At 37.7% G+C, this 18981-nt stretch overlaps 2 protein-coding genes across 4 annotated transcripts in view; both read right to left on the reverse strand.

Moving 5' to 3' along the window:
• LOC107757104 (dorsal root ganglia homeobox protein-like) overlaps positions 1 to 1139 on the reverse strand; it is a 3520-nt gene extending 2381 nt beyond the window's left edge. The window contains exons 1-2 of the mRNA XM_016574481.1: positions 1082 to 1139; positions 481 to 581 (exon numbers count right to left, since the gene is read on the reverse strand). Coding sequence (XP_016429967.1) covers positions 481 to 581; positions 1082 to 1139 — 159 coding nt within the window. The remainder of the gene's footprint in view (positions 1 to 480; positions 582 to 1081) is intronic.
• A 2340-nt stretch (positions 1140 to 3479) lies between these two features.
• LOC107757150 (DNA excision repair protein ERCC-6-like) overlaps positions 3480 to 18981 on the reverse strand; it is a 17683-nt gene continuing 2181 nt past the window's right edge. Inside the window, exons 5-20 of one of the 3 annotated variants that reach the window (XM_016574564.1) lie at positions 17712 to 18417; positions 15877 to 16008; positions 15377 to 15535; positions 13465 to 13600; positions 12503 to 12673; positions 11956 to 12132; positions 9055 to 9171; positions 8598 to 8693; positions 7369 to 7587; positions 6819 to 6929; positions 6621 to 6740; positions 6404 to 6498; positions 5851 to 5996; positions 4747 to 5440; positions 4561 to 4636; positions 3480 to 4467 (exon numbers count right to left, since the gene is read on the reverse strand). In XM_016574564.1, the coding sequence (XP_016430050.1) occupies positions 4042 to 4467; positions 4561 to 4636; positions 4747 to 5440; positions 5851 to 5996; positions 6404 to 6498; positions 6621 to 6740; positions 6819 to 6929; positions 7369 to 7587; positions 8598 to 8693; positions 9055 to 9171; positions 11956 to 12132; positions 12503 to 12673; positions 13465 to 13600; positions 15377 to 15535; positions 15877 to 16008; positions 17712 to 18417 (3581 nt within the window). In that variant the 3' untranslated portion in view covers positions 3480 to 4041. Of the gene's footprint in view, positions 4468 to 4560; positions 4640 to 4746; positions 5441 to 5850; positions 5997 to 6403; positions 6499 to 6620; positions 6741 to 6818; positions 6930 to 7368; positions 7588 to 8597; positions 8694 to 9054; positions 9172 to 11955; positions 12133 to 12502; positions 12674 to 13464; positions 13601 to 15376; positions 15536 to 15876; positions 16009 to 17711; positions 18418 to 18981 lie in introns of all 3 variants that reach the window. The other 2 variants (XM_016574563.1, XM_016574565.1) reach the window with 2 other exon arrangements.

The following is an 18981-nucleotide window of genomic DNA, read 5'->3' on the forward strand; positions in this document are numbered from 1 at the left end:
TATATATAGTGCACTGTAAAACTGTAAAATTGTTTAACTGCTGCCTTAAGTGGTAGAAAAGTCATTACACTTTTTCGACTACATTTTAATTACTGATTTAAAAATGCGTTACAAATAACAGGAATTGTTGGGACACTTTGAATGGATGTTGAAACAAATATGTTCAAATGAAAACAGGCCTAAGCTCTTCGGCCTTTCCTGATGTCTTACATTTTGTCGTGTGAATGTTTAACCTAAGTAAGCAAATGCTTGGTTTTTGCTTTACAAATAAAAGAACAAGTTTACTTCTAAAAGGCGATATCTTCGCCATATAAATGTATGTTTATGTGCATCTACACACTGCATGCCTAGTCCATAAAGATAAAAAAATTAAATAAAAACACAGGACGTTTATAAAACAACATTACAAAGTAAATAAGTTTGAGAACAGTGGTTCTATTTTGTATCCACTGGAAATCTTGCTCCTCCCTGACTTGATACCTGTTGTAAAGTGAAGGTCGTCCTGTTTCTGCGTTGTTTTCTGCGCAGAAAACCGTCATCAAAGTCTCCAGAGGCGTGATTCCCAAACCCATTTGTGTTCACTATTTAAAACAGTAACGCGACACTTTTAAAATATAACATTTCTATAGGATGAAAACATCAATTTTTGCCTCTCACAAAAATGCCTCTCACTTAATCGTGATGCACTAATTCACAGGGAACAGTTGATTTATTGTATTCATCTGCTAGAGACCTGAATTATCGCTTGACACAATGAGAAACCGTGACCAACAAAATGCCAGTTGAAAGGCATGACATCTAACATCTGTTCTCAGACAGACTGCAACAAAAAGTCTCAGCTGGGCGGCTGTCAAGCTCCTCGATCACGTTACCATGTGGCAAAATATTAAACACCATAAAACAAACACATACATAGGCCTAGGCTAATTATTAAGTAACTTTGATTGTCAAATATAATGACCATTATGAAGGTCAATTATGGAACTATAAACTGCCACAGAAAGCGTTTCAATATTTTTTTCAATTGATATATAATTAGCCTACAAAGCCCATTCTTACAGAAGAAATCAATCACACTTACATGTGTTGGTCCTGCAGCACTCTCCCTCTAACTGTGGAGGACAGTGAAAGTAAAACATGTTTCCCGGTGCTTAGCGAGTGGAGAGAATATTTCACTCTGCAAAGAAAAAAATGGCCAAGCGTTACCGTAATGCTCGCCAACTATTACTGCAATCGCATGCGTCTTAAAAAGATAACTTTGAGCAATGCTAATACGTTTCTGCAACCGATTTGAAGCGCATAAAGTAAAAAAGCATCTGCACCAATAGATGGTCTTTATTCAATCGCTATTCTCGTGTCTCCAGCTCAACCTCAGCAGAGCAATCGCTCTCCCACCGTCAATCACTGAGCGCTTCAGTTTATCCGCTCTCTCGCGCATAAGGAGGGAGTGACCAGATGTCTTTGTGACTGTTTAGAGCATGACAACACTTGCCTTTATAATCTCCCACGTAATTGCAATTAATCAGATTTTCGTTTTCAAGTCATTTGGATAGGTTTTCCGCGGCCAACCGGCTTGCGCACGTGGTGGAAACGTCAAAATCCTCCAAGGCATTAATACTCCGAAACTTTAGCTCGATGCACGCATATTCCCAAATCACAAACACGGGCACAAGCACGATGCACTTTTTTTACAAAGTTGCTTTTTATATTAAAAATCTAGATGACTGTTTTTGAATTTAAAATTGGCTGTCAGACCAGTAATTGCTCATTATATGGGTTAGGGGTCCACTTTATACGAGAATCCACTGGCTGCGCGCTCGCAGGTCCAAATTTTGATTTTGTTCACAGCAAGGGGTCCAAGGATTTATTTCCCACTCTCGCGTAAATGATATGCAGCGGGACCCTTTCAATTACTTTTAAAACGCACGCGGGACGCCGCGCGCAGACACCGCCGCTCCTCTGCTGCTGGAAATGAGGCTCCGAGTAGCAGCTGAAATTTTGAAGTGCAGGACGGTATTGGATGAAATCACATAAACTGCAAAAAAGCAAGTGTAATGGTGCATAATTGGTTCTCTAATAGCATTACACAAGGATAATAGCCTGTTATGGCCCCCTGCACTATTAAGTGCTTCCCTGGCGTAGAACGTTTATGATATTAAGAGGGGAATATAATGATATTTTAGTTATTAAATGCGTGTAATTAATTTATGCACAGCTGAAAATAAAGTTGGTGTTATGATCTCGTCAAAATGCATCGGATACTGGGGGACGAGCGCTGTATAACTTCTTGACATTTGTAATATTATACGGAACGGAGATATATTTAAATTGATCAAACCTATAGATCAAGTGATTTCTACGACCGTGAGAGTCTGACTGGGAGTGTATTACAGCAGTATATGTGCCAGATAAAGTAAGTGTCATAAAGCGCTCTATTTAAAACATATCTTTAGAGTGCACGTGCGACTGAATAATTGCTGTTTTTAATTTTTAACTAACAGAATAATTGTGTGCATGAGGCCTCATGAGAAAAGAAAAGACAAAAAGAAAAGAAAAACTTTCAGTACCCTGGTCAGCGACAGGACAGCTTGCGCACAAATATCCAACATTAAAAATAACTTTTTGATTAATAGAATACAAATGAATAAGTAAATTATTATTCTGAGCCCATTATCGACTGCATAAACGAATAGAAAGTTTTAATGGTCGAAAACTCGAATAGAGCATTGAATAAATTCAACTCTTTGTTTTATATTGTTTCAAAAAGCATTTTGCAGTTAGTTAATTTAACGATTTATTCGCTCTCATTTGAAGAGAAATGTATTTTAACAAAAGCACTAATTAAAAAAAAAGTATTTTTGAAAATATTTATTTTTAATTGCTCGTGTGCTAACTCGCATTGACAAACAATATACGAGGAACACTAATTTCTGACACATTAACTTACAAGAAATAAAAGCCTGTCCCTGAGAGGCCATGGCATTGTGATTAATGTGCAACAACAGACAATCATAGTTCTTTTCAAAATGAGATCCAATAAGCCCCTGTGAGGTGGTGTATCTGGCTCATCATCTAGTGATGCATTAAATTTCCTAGATCATATTAATAAAATGTACTAAGGAGTTGATCTAAAGGATGATGCTTATTGGGTAACTTTTAATGAATCCATTTAATTGTTAAAATGTGTACAATATTCCCTCAACTCCATCACTGGCTTTACACATTGCAATTACATTAGATCTCATTTGTTCTCAGTGAACAGATAGTAAGTGAAAGGCAGAGGTAGATACTCTCAAGACATTAAAGGGGTCATATGATGCGATTTCAATTTTTCCTTTCTCTTTGGAGTGTTACAAGCTCTTGGTGCATAAAGAAGATCTGTAAAGTTGCAAACACTAAAGTCTCAAAACCAAAGTGATTTTATAATTTATAAAATTATAATTTTATAAATTTTATAATTTTAATAAAAAATTTTTTGAAATTTTTATAATTTCAAAATCACCTTCACTTACTAAAATGTCATGGAAACAAATTGGCACCAAGCACCTTTATAGGGTAGAAACCCTATATAAAATTTATATTTTCCATTATTGCCAAATTATTGGTAGAACAGAGTACCAATAATTGAGTGAATAATGAAATAAAAAAGAAAATTACAGCAGTATTACAATAACATTGTAATATATATTATAACATAGTATAGAAAAAAGTACTGGTCTCAACAATAATTGCATGAATAGCACATTTTCAAGAGATTTCCAAGTTCAAGTAATTTCCAGGAATTTTACAAAAACCAACAATAGGATGACATCACATTTTTTTCATGCAATAGGAGTGTTTTACAATAATAGGGCCAATACAATTCTTTTGTACTTTTTGCAGCCAACCTGGAAAGTTCTAGGAGGTTTATTGAAATGAATTGCATTTACACATTTTGTAATCTTAAAATAACTGATGCATCGGATCACCTGTTCCCAAGTGTGAGGTATATATTCCATTTGGAGCTTCTCAGTGAATAGCTTTTAATATGCTCTGGTCCGTCTACCTGTAGTCAGCTTTAAGCTTCCACATCCCTTCCTGTCCAGGAAGTCTATGGAACTCACAAATATTCCTCAGCAGTTCTCTGAACACTGGTGTTTGTGTGGATGTGAGTCTCGGGGTGAAGTACTCCAGGATCTCCTTGGTGCTCGCCTGGCCATCCACCTGAGCTTGGAAGGCCACAAAGTTCCTCAGGTCAACCAGAAGCTCATCGTGTTCTGTAGGGGTAGCATGCACGGCAGCAGACTCTCTCTCTCCCTCTTCCTCATCCTCTTGTCTCTGGGGTTGATTGAGATGATTCCTGGCCCTCATTCTAGCAAGGAGAGAAGATGAGGAGAGAGAACCAGACTCCTCCTGCGCTCCTTCACCGCTGAAGTGAGCAGCAGATCCTGGTTTCTTTACAACTGACTTCTTTATAATATCTGCATCCTATATTTAAAAAAAAAAACACAACATGAGTGCCCAACAACCGTTTATTATTCTTTTGGGGGTTCACAGGATATTGTATCCTTATAGACATACCTTGCATTTCTCTGCTGCTTTTGCCATTGTCCCAGACGACTGAGACAGAAGTGAGTTTTTCTTATGCCCAAACCTTCTCCTAAGAGCAAAATGTAATATTTACTTAAATTTATTAAAATTTGATAATATTACAATACACATTATTTTTAATTTCCATTCAGTTTAATAAAATCAAAATAGACATACTTGACTGGAGGTGGGGTTGCTGTTGTTGACCCTCTTGAGAAAGAAAGCCTGCAGTTTTGTCTGGAGATCTTCAGAGCTCTCAGTGCATCCTTCGCAACCCTATTGGCTTCGGCTTCCACAAGCACATAATCCGGGTTCGATGCCTCCATGATGGTGTCGTGCTTCATGACGCTGTGGATCCCTGATTTTTTAAAGAGTTTGGCTAGAACATAATCGTCACTCTTTTTCTCATTTTTTTCCTCCTCCTCCTTCTCATTTTCCTCTTTCTTGTGCCTCCGTTTCTTCACCAGGTGAGAAATGCGACAGCCCTCAAACTTAGCATCTTCAGAGTGCTTGCGCTTTTTATGCTTGCGCTTGTGTCTGTCTGAGGATAACGTGTCCTTTTCTGGCGTTTCACAGTGCTTTTTCTTCTCTCTGTGCTTTTGAGGGCTGTTCGCAGAAGAATGATCTTTACTAATGCTGTTTGTCAAACGATCAGCAGTGGAATAAGGTTCAAGGCCATTGCTCTGCGACCCAGAAGCATTGGTGTTTGAGAGACCATTGGCTGAGGTAGCGTTTCTGCTTCCTGTCAGAGATGTGTTATCTTGGTCGTCAACACAAAATGCAGATGAAGTAGACGATGATGGTCTGGAGGTTCCCTGAGAAGGACGGGAGGTCTTGTGTCTTTTTGGAACCTGCACATCTGACCCTGTGCCTATAAAATAAGAAAAAAAGACATCACAATTTAATAGAGCTACGTATCTACACTCTCAGGAAAAAATGTGCTAAAATTGTAACTTCAGGGGTGAAACTGCTTGTCACTGGTGCAAAGGTCAACTATGTATCTTATTTATCCCTAAATGGTTAATTGTAGTTACTTAAGGGCACATATTACAACCTTAAGATAATAATATGCATCTTTTCGGGGTAGTCGAGGTACAAAGTTGTCTCTTTAAGGGTACTGCCCCAGTGACAAGCATTTTTTCTGACAGAGTACCAAAAAAATGTTTTTAAATGGTATTTACAATGATTTCAACACATGTTCTCTTTGTGAAATCAGCCAAATGAACAGAGCTGTTCTTGCAAAGAAAATATGTTCAAATTGTTAATATATCCATGAATTACCTGCAAATATTGCACTGGTTTCTGTTCCCTGGGAACCGTCAGGATTGCTCAGCGTGAAAAGTTCATAAATGTCATTAGACTTGAAAAACCGCCTCTGCTTAGGATCTTTTAGCACTCGGTTGGTGAGAAACTGTTTGAAGATTTGTCTATGGAAAGAAACAAGAAATACTGTACTTTTTTTTTTTAGTCCCACATTTCCTGAATTATTTCCTTTATATCCTAAACACTGACACGCCACAATGTCACCCTGCTGGGTGGTTTATCTGCTTAACAAATACATTGCGTCTCGGGTTAGTTCGAAATTGCAAAATTAATATGCAAACAATCCTGCTCTTCACAGTCCTTTCCAAATTCCCATCGCCTCCCTACAAATAACCCAGTAGTCTACGACTAGTCTACAATTAGCAAATTGTGTTGATATCTAATTAAAAAAATAATGCATTTCAATTACTGTCTATTGAGCTCCTGCAGACGGAAGTAGGACATTATGGATTATAATAGTCCTCCTCACCATTACCAGCACCATCTCAATGCCCAATCCTAGGAAACTAACCTGTGGTAAATCTTCTCCTCAATTGTTCCAGCTGTCAGCAGCCTGTAAACCGTTACCTGCTGCTTCTGCCCAATCCTCCAGGCACGCTCACGAGCCTACAGGAAGAGGTCAACAGTTCACATCAATACCGTTCAGTGCTGCACGCTTTAAGAAGAATAGTTTGCATCAGATACAGCGAGAACATGTGTTCTAGATGCAAGATACTGCTTTGGCCGACCTGAATGTCCGTGCTGGGGTTCCAGTCTGGGTCGTAGATTACAACCCTATTGGCTCCAGTCAAATTAACTCCCAAACCTCCAACTCTTGTTGTCAGAAGGAAGATGAAGATGTCTTTGTTCTGGAAAAAAAAAAAATTGATTTAAAAGCTCCTTAACCATCACAGAGAGCGTAAAACAGGCACCGTGATCTTGTTCACCTGGTTGTACTGAGTGATCAGAGGCTGTCTGGACGCAATGGTAGTAGTGCCATCCATTTTGAGATACGGGAAGCCATTCTCCCTCACGAACACCTCCAAGATCTCCAGCATCTGTGTGTGTGGGAGAAATGGTTTCAGACAGAGCATTGAGAACAGGATTAGTGCTAATAGGATTAAGTGAGATTAATATTACATGTACAGAAGTACCAACTGTGTGGGTTTTAGGTTCTCTCTGAAGCCAAATCTCATTTCTATTGAACAAAGACAGCTGGGTCCTGACAGACACCCTACAATGCAATAAGATCTCCTAATGAATTCTATTAGAGGGCAAAATGACATCATAACTTTATTGGTCCTTTAGTGGTGCTGCTGGAGATGGTGAGAGTGCAGCTTGTCCATCAATACTGTTGGTTTATTCGCACATCTTTACTTCAATGATGGCCTGATGGATCTATTTGGATGGATTTGCCTAAAATCCACCGATCATATCATTGCCATCCTGCAAACATTTTTTTTCTATCCTTATTTTCGTCACTCCTTTCTTACTGACCTGCCTGGATTGGGTGAAAAGCAAAACTCGGTGTCCCTGTTTGAACCACAGGCGCAGCAGTGACTCCACCACAATCATCTTCCCAGAGCGTTTCCAGTAACCAAAGTGCTCCTCCTCAGTCAGCTGCTCATCAGGGATGCCTCGGAGCAACCGGGGCCCTCCTGTGAACAGATCCGGGTGGTTGCAGATCTTCCTCAGAGCTATGAGGCCTGAGAAAACCTAGAACCACAGGGTGGGGAATTGAGATTAATACACCGGATGGATATGTTAATATACATTTAATGGAGGAAGAAAAACAGTTCCCTTTCCTTATGAGCAATAGCAAACACAAATCTTAATATTAATAAACCTGGTTAATTTAATGATGGTAATTGACCAGAGCAAAGTAAAGTCGCTTCCTTGAAGTAAATGCAGCAGTCTTTGCATTATATATGTGGCTTAATGGAGTTTGTGACCACATAAGAGGGGTTTGTAAACTGATCTGCAACCCACAGCTTTTGCCTCCACAAAACACATTTGGAGCATTGTGATGAATAGTTTGTATAAAGGAGCTTCTCCTTGCTGTGACACTTCACACATAAAGAGAGTCAATAGATCACAGGGACTGTTTTTTTTTAATGCAACAAGCATCTTAACAGCTGTATAAGGCTGACACAACATTTATCAATGAAAAGAGATTCTGCATGCTTGTGACAAGGTAATTATCAACAAAGAAAATATATCTGTACACATATTATTAACAAAAAGTGCAGTTCAAAAGTCCACTTTAAAAGTTTTCTAACTTAACAGGTTTGCTTTTATTACACACTGGTATCTGCATAATTTGCTTGAAAAGTTAGTACAAGTGAGTATTTTAAAAGCTTAAAACTTGATGATCATGTTCTCCAGCATGATTTGCAAATTAGCTTTTTTTAGCGACCAACAATTAATGGTGAATCATACTGTGTATCTTATTCATTTTACATGATAAAAAAAACTAAAACTTAGTTTTAGTTTAAATTAGATTTTGATGTTTGAATCCCACTAATACAATTGGAGTGTTCAAACATTTCACTACAGATTCCTGAACCTCTTTAAATGTTTCTCTCTACAGGCTTTTAAACATGTATGTGAACATATAACGATACAGCCTGTCACCGCTCTCAAATAAATGGATAATGAATATGTGAGGAACAGAAGATCATCCATTTTAAACAATCACATTAGTGTTTCACACATGGATCCTTTACCCGCATGTCTCCATTCAGAATCTGATAAACCTCCTTGGAGTCCAGAAAATTCTGGTAAACCTGCCGCTGATCTTCTGTTAATCTGCAGAACAGGACCTGTTTGGACAATAAAACATTATAGGCTGTAATTTTTGATGTTCTGATGGAAGGCAACACATATTTAATAATTATTATAAAATATATTAAATAATTATTCAACAGTTAAAACAACAGTAGGAAGTTTCAATGTTTGCATCTCTCTGATCTTCTGGAATTGCTTGGTGACATAAAGCTTGATGCTCTGGCTTCATTTAGAATTTAAGAGAAAACAGAGTTACGAAATAACTGGCCAAACTGTGTCTGAAATGCAAGTTACTAAAAGCAATCTCTTACTCACAACTGTGCTGTTGTCATGCAAGGAATGCACACACAAATAGTGGGAGTATAGATTTATTTGTTATATGTATTGTATGGGCACCTGTTCATTTTTGTCAGGTAAAGAGAGGGTTGCTTTCACATCAGCCTTCATTCTTCTCAGCAGGTAAGGGTTAATCGTGTCACGAAGAACACAAGCACATTTATAGGCTGTCTGGACCTGAGGAATAGAAATTAAAAAATAAAACCATTAGCAACAAATCAATAACAACATTCCCCTGCAACATGAAAACGCTGATAGTACTTAGACTTAAAAAGTCTAAAATGGCTAGTGACAAAGGCGCTTATAATGTTAATAATGTTTCTATTTTCAAATAAATGCTGTATTTTTTTTTTACTTTAGTCATCAAAGAATCCTGAAGATTTGTACCACAGTTTGCACAAAAATATTAAGCAGCACAGGTGTTTTTATCATTGAAAATAAAAATGAAAAAAAAAAGAAATGTTTCTTGAGCAGCAAATCAGCATATTAGAATGATTTCTGAAGGATCATGTGACACTGAGGTCTGCAGTAATTGCTGCTGAAAAATCAGCTTTGCCATCACAGGAATAAATTACATTTTAAAATATAAAATGTAGAATAATAAAAAGGTTATTTTAAATTGTAATATTTCAAATATGGCTGTTTTTACTTTTTTTTTTTTTTTGCTGTATTTGTCAAATAAATGCATCTTAAATGCATGGTAAGGGTCTTTCAAGACACTTCTTTCAAAAACATACACTTTTTTTACAGACCCCAAACTTTTAAACAGCAGTGTGTATGTTTTAACTTTTTGCAAGCAAACACACCAACTAAAATCTATCTATGTTTTTGGCTAATTAACAAGCATCCACTGCAATACACTTTGAGGCATGTCAACAGCCGCTTGTTCTCTTTCTCTCCTCCTATCAGCAGATTGAAACATTAAAGATTCATAAGAGTGCTGCTGGACTCTTTTATCAATAATGTTCTGCTGATCCAGCGTTAGGCCGAATGCCATTTAGCTGTAATTTAAAGGGGTTTGCAGATCAAAAGAAAGCCTGCAGTTGAACCACAACACTGCAGGGCATACAACGAGCCCAGATTAGGGCCCATTTGAGAGGACAACAGAGAGAGATACAGAGAGAGAAGTGTGAATAAATAGTGATACAGCATATGCTTCAGTAATGAAGCTGGCTGCAAAAGTGCTCAAGTCTTCATGTTTCCTTCTTTCTGGACTTGTAAGCCATCATTCTTTTCTTTCTTTCTTTTTTATTTTTGTCAATGATTTTTAAAAACCCCTTTCCCTCCACTGTTTAATTTTAAATGGTCCAGCAATATAACAAATTAATTTTTAAAAGTACAAATATTACATGTAGTTTCTCAATATATAAAGATGTAAAAGCTGCATGCATAATTATAAAAGAATTAGCAAAATATTGTTTAAATGTCTAATGTCATAATGTTGTCGTTCTCAAAATCCTGAATGTTTTTTCTCCAGATTTAAATTCTGAAACCCAGATTTTGAAAGAAGACTTTTGAAAGAACCCATTTTTTAAAGAAATAATATTTCACAAACACACATATATCCTCCTGACTACCAGACAAAAAAAGTTTTGTGAATTTATTATTTTTACGTCAGTACTTTGCTTAGAGAATAAGAAAAAAATGGAAAAATAACATTTTTGAAAAATATGTTAATATTTTAATTAGTTAATGATATATTTTATTCATATGCTATGCTATGTCCTCTATAGAGGACACTAGGACTTTAAAAAGTCCTGTTTTTAAAAAATAAAATAAAAAGACATGAATAGACATGAAAATGCAAAAACAGTGGGATTTTTTTTTAATCACCAATCAATTTTTATTTTTTATACCAAACTTTGTATAAAGATGATTCTCAACTATGCTATGAAAGATATAACAGAATGATTTGATATACCATTTTGCTTTCTGCAATATGTGTGTAAAATGGTCCTAAACAGGATTTATCCATTATATACAATGTATCTAAACACTGTATCTAATTTGCATATTAATGTGTTTTTGGGGCAACCTGTAATGAAAAAGAAGTGTAATAATTGGCAAGATTTTCATTATCATATCTTATATAATTTCTTTCCATATTCACTTGTTGTGTCTCCCAAAATGCGTAATAAACATGCTTTAAGTCCTGGTGTCCTCTAAAGTGGGCATGTATGAAATTGACATCCTGTTTCATAACAGAAAGTCCTATTTTGATTTGAAACCCCATAACATTTTCCTGAGATGCTGATTTATGACAAACAATATGAAAATGAGTCATTACAAAATATTATCATGAAATAAGGGTGTTAAATTTGATCACTAAATTAAAAACTCCATAGCTGGGAGTCAGATACATGTGAGTGCAAAGTGATTTTAAATAGTGCACTGGATGGATGTTAGTTCATTTTTCATATATATATTTTTCGTGCAAAGAAATGCATACTGCATAAAGTGTAAATTCCAATTGCAAGATTGTAAAAACTTCTCTCATTTCTCAAATGAATATCCACTAAAACAAAATTTATGAACGTATGAGGCTGGTCAGCAGGACTGTGCAGACAGCTGGGAAAGGAGAGAGCGCCATGAGCCAGGGGTTAGCTATCTACAACCATTTAATAACATTAATAATTAGTAAAGGTTTTTATTATTGGCAGAGGAAACATCAATAGCCTTTTAAAGCAGTTCGGAAATGAAATCCATAAAGTAAGTGTGCTATTAAAAAGCTTTCCTAATAATGGCGCGTCTAGATTCCATTCACCATACAGCTATCACTACGCTGTTAGAATTTTTTTATATGCCTTTGAATTAATACAGCCACTTCCATCTCTGTGTAATATACAATGTGTTCTGTGTTCATTACGCAGTTATATTTGATGTAAATTATAGGCTTATATATGAATAATAAGAGAATTTTAACTGCATTGATAAGTAAGCTCTGGGTGATGAGTGGTTCACCTGCACTGGAGATGCATTAGCGTATCCTCCCATGGTAATGGGCACGGAGAACTGCTCCATGAAGATGGCCAGAGTCCCTAGCTTCCCTGGAAACACAAAGTCAAAAAGCGACCACAGCTCTTTGAGGGTGTTCTGCATGGGTGAGCCGGAGAGGATAAAACAGTGGGGTGTCCGGAACTGTGTACAGAAACAGAAATCAGTGACAATCCTTCATACTTTACGAGATCAAAATAGTTTTAGAGCTTATCTGCAAAAGCAGTTAGATACTACTTGACAATAAAGCCCCCTTTATGATGGATTTGGTTTTAAAGCTCCATTAGTTTCAGTTTATTCAATACCAAATCAAAGTGTTGCAAAATTTCCAATAGATTTTTTTAATATAGCGATCAATAGCACTGGAGCTCATATAATTTGATGCACACTAAACAAAGATCATTCCTTAAAGGTCTACTAGCTTTACTTGTGTTCTTTTGCGATACCCCCGAGACTTCAATTGACAGCTTGATTATAAAATGAAGAAATCTGTAATAAAGAAAGCAACGGTCACCTGCTTGCATGACATAGTAACCCCAGCATTAGGGTTCCTAATTTTGTGGCCCTCATCCAGGATGACGTAATGCCAGTCGTACTTCTGGATGTAATCTTGCATAATACGGATGTATGAGTAGGAAGTGATGAGGATGCCGTGACTCGCCACTATTTCCGGGATGAGCTTCTCCTGAAAATGAGGAATAAAGGAGTGAAACCTAAAAGAAAATAAACTCGCTCGCACAACAATGTCTTTTTTGGCTGTTAATCAAATTGAGGAAATTGCGATAGGTTGCCGGTCTCAGGCCCCTGGCGATAGCGTCTTCATCAGAACGACTAGTCTATACGTCTGCTTTGATGTCTCACATGAACGGTCTCAAGTGTGTTCCAATTATAGACGTGCAAAGCAACTAACCTCTGTTCCCAGCCCCCCCTCTCCACACTTTTTTTTTTTTACTTTGTAGCCAATTAATCAGGTACATCTGCTCTACAGGAGTGTTAGTGTTAGCGTGAAGGCGGTATCATTAGGTGCCAACGCTGCATAAACATTCCTCTGTCTCTCTCTCACAAGCTCTTGAGACCAACTCTCCACCTAGAGGGCAAAGCACGGACTGCCAGACAACAACCTCCATTAATCACTGTGTCAGGCAGGATGGGGAGGGGAGCAGTGAAGACCACTCACAGTAAACGCTTCACAGCCGCCTCACAGCAGCTCCTGCTACCTTAGCTTTAATTAATTTAACATTTCCTTGGAGCCAATTCGACTCCACACACTAGGATATGTGCTGACAAGGGGAAAATCTCACGCTGGCATAAACGTTACAGGCCGAAGTGACACAGTTCATCTTAATCTTGTTGTCATGTAGCTTCTTTTTATGGAAAAGTTTGGGTGTTGAGATTACATACAGAGTGGAACAAAACAGTTTACATTATGGAAGTCTCAAGAATGGATGTTCTTAGCTCCAGGAAAGCGTGACTCACCTTTTTGCTGGTGAAGGAGCCCGTGTCATGGAGGACAGCAACACGAAATGGAGGCCACCAAGTGTGGAACTCCTTCACCCACTGATGCATGACTGTAGCCGGACACACAATGACCGTGGGCCCCAATCCAGCATACCTACATGAGAGGAGAATGTGGTCACAACACTGGGGCAACTATGAGAGTTGGATTACTAGTTTTAATATGTACTAGGTTTTTTAATATGCAACAAGTCATCTGGTGTTCATATGGGGTAAACAAAAGCTTTCAATTAAATATAATTCCAGCCCCACTTTCTTCAGTGGCAAAGCAATAAATAAATAAATAGATGATACCGTTGAAAAGTTTGGGTCATGATGACTTTTTAAAAATAAATTAATACCTTTATTAAGCAAGGATGCATTAAATTGATCAAAAGTGACAGTAAAGACATTAATGACACACAAGATTTCTTAATTCAATTAATGCTTTTTATTTTTACTTTCAATCAAATAAAAATAAGTTTCCACAAAAATATTAAGCAGCACAACTATTTTTTATTATTTTTAATAAGAAGAAATATTTATTGAGCTCTAAATTAGTATATTACAATCATTTCTGTGACACTGAATCCATCACGCGAATAAATTACATGTATGTATATATAAAAAAGTAAATAATATAAATTTATGAAATAAATATACATATAAGCTATGCTGTGAATGTGAGTTTGCAGTCTACTGCAAAACAACGTTAAGAAACGGCTTTCTATAGAGTTGTCCTTGAGGTTTGCATTCAAAAACACATAACCAGTGTAAAATGATTCAAGAACAAATTACTCTTATGAGTCAGTTTGTTTTAGTGATTCAAAAGCATCTTGTAGAGCAACCTTTCACTGAATCCATCAGACCGGTTACTGAATCACCATGTGACTTCAGTGATGTCATGCACATCGCAATGAGGCGAGTTTTGTGTCAATACCATTATTGGCTTATTATCCATAGTCCTTTTTGGTAAAATCCACCTACAAATGTTTTACTTGCAATTACACACATTACCTTCAAGGTGATGAACCCCATGAGCTTACACCACAGCTGTTCTGCTCTTCCTCTCTATGTGAGTGTTCACTAAAAGAGATGAACTGACGAAATGCACTAAATGGCTTTGGGAGCATTACGGCTTGATATGATATTCCAGATTGTGAAAGCCATTGATAGCGAGCCATAATTGAGTTTGCAAACAATCAATTTGCGGATGGGCGACGCCAGACAGCTTATTGACAATCCAGGAGGGCCTCCACCTCAAGTGTGTATGGCTAGAAAAGCAAAAAAAGTAAAAAGGCACTACTTTAAACATGTTTAATTTTCCACCCTCCCTGCCCAATGAGCAGTCTCTCTTTCATGTCACGTCCTTGTTTCTCCTTCATGCCGCCACTAAGAGAATTAGAGGAATATCATAATTGAAACGTCTTTAATAATTCACGCCAAACCTCTCTCCACCAGAAATCCAGCTGCTGAAATATTCATCGCAATTGAGACTCTGAGTCTGGGAGGGTTGGGGGAGACGGCTGACGTCTGTGTTTATGTGTGTTTGTACACATGTATGTGTGCATGTGTGACTGGGTGGATGATGAGCATGTTTTGGAAAGGACAAGACTCAAAGAAAAAACAGAATGAAGAAAGAGAGTAGGTACAATTATTATGGAAGCCCATTTCTACCTTAGATTAAATTTAGATTTTAAGATATTAAATAAAAAGGAATTTTAAGATAAAGTTTAAAATGGGAATATACAAGACGTTTATTAATAATATATTAATATATCAATTACTTTTTGATTACTTATAAAATCCTTTTTTTATTCTGAAGCTGAAACAGATTTCCATAAATACAGTAGATATACAAACTAAAAATGTATGACCATGTGGAGTCCCTTGCCTGTAATTGGAGCCACGTGTTTTTAGCTTGCTGTAGCTCAGGCCTGCCAGGAAGGCAATTATCTGGATGGTCTTGCCCAGGCCCATCTCGTCTCCCAGAATACCTCCTGCTTGCTGGCAGTGCAGTTCCCACATCCACCTGACACCTGTCTGCTGATACCTGGACAACAAAAGCAAACGTTTTGTCGCACAAAACGCAGATCCAGCACAAATACAAACACAGTGGCTGATGAATTAATCATAGGGCCATTATCACTATTGATTCTGGATAAATGGGCCATAAGTGTTGCCCAATTGATGTGCTGTAAAACACAACCAGAACACAACAGAAGTCTAAAGCACTTCACCCCTCCCCTCCTTCACAGCTCAGCTTTCGGGACTCATAAATTTTGTCTTACACAGTTAATATTTCCCATTGTACGTGCATGTACAAGAAAACCATGACTTATTGATTATTTTCTTTCATTAAGAGAGTTATGTGTGATTTGTGTTGAGCCATACTTAAAGAGTTTCTTCCAGAGGAAACCAGGCATTTTAAATCCTTCATCAAACTCTGCATCACTCTCCTCGGACTCATCCTTTCCTGCTTCTCTCTTCGCCTCTTTTTCACAAAGTCTTTGCCTTTTCCACTTCCTGCAAAAAGACAAAACCACAACAATACCATTACAGGCATCAACTTGAGGCCCTTTGAATCAGCACATTATCACTGAACATTCACCAATACAGACCAATCAGCATTAAGCACGAGTAGTTGTTGACCGATATATATCAGCCTTGTCAATATTTGGCATTTTGTAATGATCCCATTGGCCAAATAGTTTTTTTGGCTTATTTTGAACTAGTTGATTTCAAACTAAGCTGAGCTATATCCGGTTTGCCGCTATGTTACATTCACTGTGGACCATATGAAAAATTAGTGTTACCTGAATATGATTCCCAGTGCGCACAGACTTAACAGATTACTGAGTTTACTTCCTTTTTAGTCATGATTTCTTTATTTGTGAAAAATATTTGGATCACAGAATCAAGAAACTGCTATCAGAGGTATAAATATCTTTATTTTAGTTTTATTTTTCAACAAACTAAAAATATTTTTTCATATTGATTCGCTTTCAAATTACTTATTTCTAATTTCTAATACACACCATGTAAAATATATATAAATTTAATTGCAGCATGTGTTATTTACACTTTACATTAAGTGTGATATGTGAAATCATATATATCTGCTTTATATTGGCCTACAGCCACCCTGCTCTGCATGATATCGTCCATCAAAAAAAATTCATATCAGTCGACCACTAAGCACAAGGCTACAAGTGGCTCGAGTAGCTGTGCTGCATGTCAAAAATAGAAACGCACCACAGACTGGTGTGGACACAGTGTCACACTGAACGGTAGAGCCCACAGACATTTCCCATGCTGAAGACTTCACATAACGCATTTGATTAACAATCTTCTCAAACTAAAATAAGTCTACTGCTGACATTTAAAATCTGACTCCGTTAAAGATGCCTCCTACGGGAAAGTTTGCAAGGTACAGGCAGGTACCAAAAATCCCCGGCCTCGGTTTTTAATTTCCTAGCCAAAGAACTACAGACAGACAAAGACGGAAACCGATGAGAGAGAGAGCGAGAGACCTTTCCCTTCCTCTGCCCCTCACTCCAACAGGCCAGATTTAATTGACCCACTTCTGGCTTCAGGGAAAGCTACAGCAGTTAGTGGCAGTGTCGTCAGAAAGGCAAATTAAGATTGATACAGACAATTAGGAGTTTGAGCTCCCCAAGAAAGGTACACAGAGAGGAGTGCAGGGAAAAAAAATCCATCTTCATTTGGGGTTGATCCTGTCACTCCGCAATGAAACTGTTCCCTTTATCTGGGGCTTCCGAGACTGCACTTGTAATTAAGTCAAGACTAAGCATTGGTTCAGTTAATTACGCTTTTCCCCCCTTTCCTCCACCGCTCAGCATTGCTTGCGCTACACTGTAGCAGAAATGAGTAGCCGCATTCGCATTTAAACCAACCAGAGCGGATAAACTATGGAGAGAGAGCGTATGCCAACTCAGTTTGCTTACTATAAATACAAATGCATAAATCTTGTTAGGTTTACTTCCATCTATTTGCATGTTAACACTGGAATAAATACATGCATACCATAATGAGAAAATATGAATAGGCATAGAATTTGCTTAGTCAAGGAACAGCTGCCAATCTCATCAGTGGATTAGGCTATCTGTTCTAGCATACATGCTAGGCAAAGTAACTAAACATATGAATGGCCTTTGACTGTAATGATTGTGACAGTTTAGGAAATAACGGATTCAGACTAAACTTACCTAATCCTTTGCCTGTAATACTCAATATCTCCATCATCTTTACATTTTTTGACTTTTTTGCCTTTCTGTGAGTCTTCATCCTCTGAGCTGCTAGGAATGTACTCATCGCTCTCATCCTCCTTCTTGGGCTTCCTGGTTTTGGCCTGGTCCTTCTTCTTGTATGGTTTAAGTTGGTATTCTTCATCTTCATCCACCCAGAACTCATCATCATCTCTCTCTGGTTCCTCAGGATCCATCAGCTCATCACTCGGGACGTACTCTGAACCCTCGCTGTCAGACGTCTGCTCTCCATCGCTTTTCCTCCTCCTGGCTCGGGGTGGCTCCTTCTCCACCTTAGGCAAGGCTTTGGGGTGAGCCTTCAGAGCAGTCCTCTGGAGTTTACGCATTCGCTTTTGGAGCTTCTTATCTTTGCTGGAGAGGGATTTGTTCTTTTGCACTTTGCCATCCGTGGTCCGTGCTGAGTTCTCCTTAGTGATCTTTTTCTTTAAGATGGGTCTCTTCCTGCTATCCGCTAACATGGCTTGGTCAGCAAGGTACTTGTCGAATCCGGTGTTCTCACTGAGCATAATCTTTCGAGGCTCTTTCTTCTCATGCTTCTGAGGGATCCGTGAACCGAAGGGGGTCATGTGACCTGTGCGGATGAGCTCTTCCCACTCGGACTCCTGAGCTGGCATAAGCATGCTGCCCAAGGTGGATGGGCCTGGTTCTAACAGAAACAAACAGAGTGTAGAATAGTACCACTATTAGGCCCACAAAAGCATATTAAAGCAAACACTGAAGAAAGACAATAAGGGTAATTAACTTTCCACGATGCAGGCATTCTGTAACATTTTGTTTAAATGTGTAGAAATTGTTTTTCATGAATGAATGAATAATTAAATAAGCTCTGAAAACACTTAGCACAAAGAATTTTTGAACATTTAAATTGTGTGTGCAGCATTTATTGTGATCATAAACTGTGCATTATTTACAACTATTTTTTAAATGTTAAATAAATTTAATATAATATTAACAACCATAATTGTCAGTATTATAATTTATTTCAGCTCATTGAGTCAGTTCTCATAAATTGACAATATGCTGAGAGGTTTTTATGTCTAGAAAATAATATCTAGCGAAAAAAAAAAAAAATATATCAGTGTTTCCCCTAGGTTTTTGGCTTTGGGGGGTGGAGGGGTGGGGTGCTGGATTCCGTTTTTTTCCCGTTTTAACTTTTCTGGACTCCTTTTTAATGGTTAAATTAAATGTTATTAATCAAAAAGCATGTCTA

This window comes from Sinocyclocheilus rhinocerous, unplaced genomic scaffold (assembly GCF_001515625.1).
Source record: "Sinocyclocheilus rhinocerous isolate Xijiao unplaced genomic scaffold, SAMN03320098_v1.1 scaffold503, whole genome shotgun sequence".
Classification (NCBI taxonomy): Eukaryota; Metazoa; Chordata; class Actinopteri; order Cypriniformes; family Cyprinidae; genus Sinocyclocheilus; species Sinocyclocheilus rhinocerous.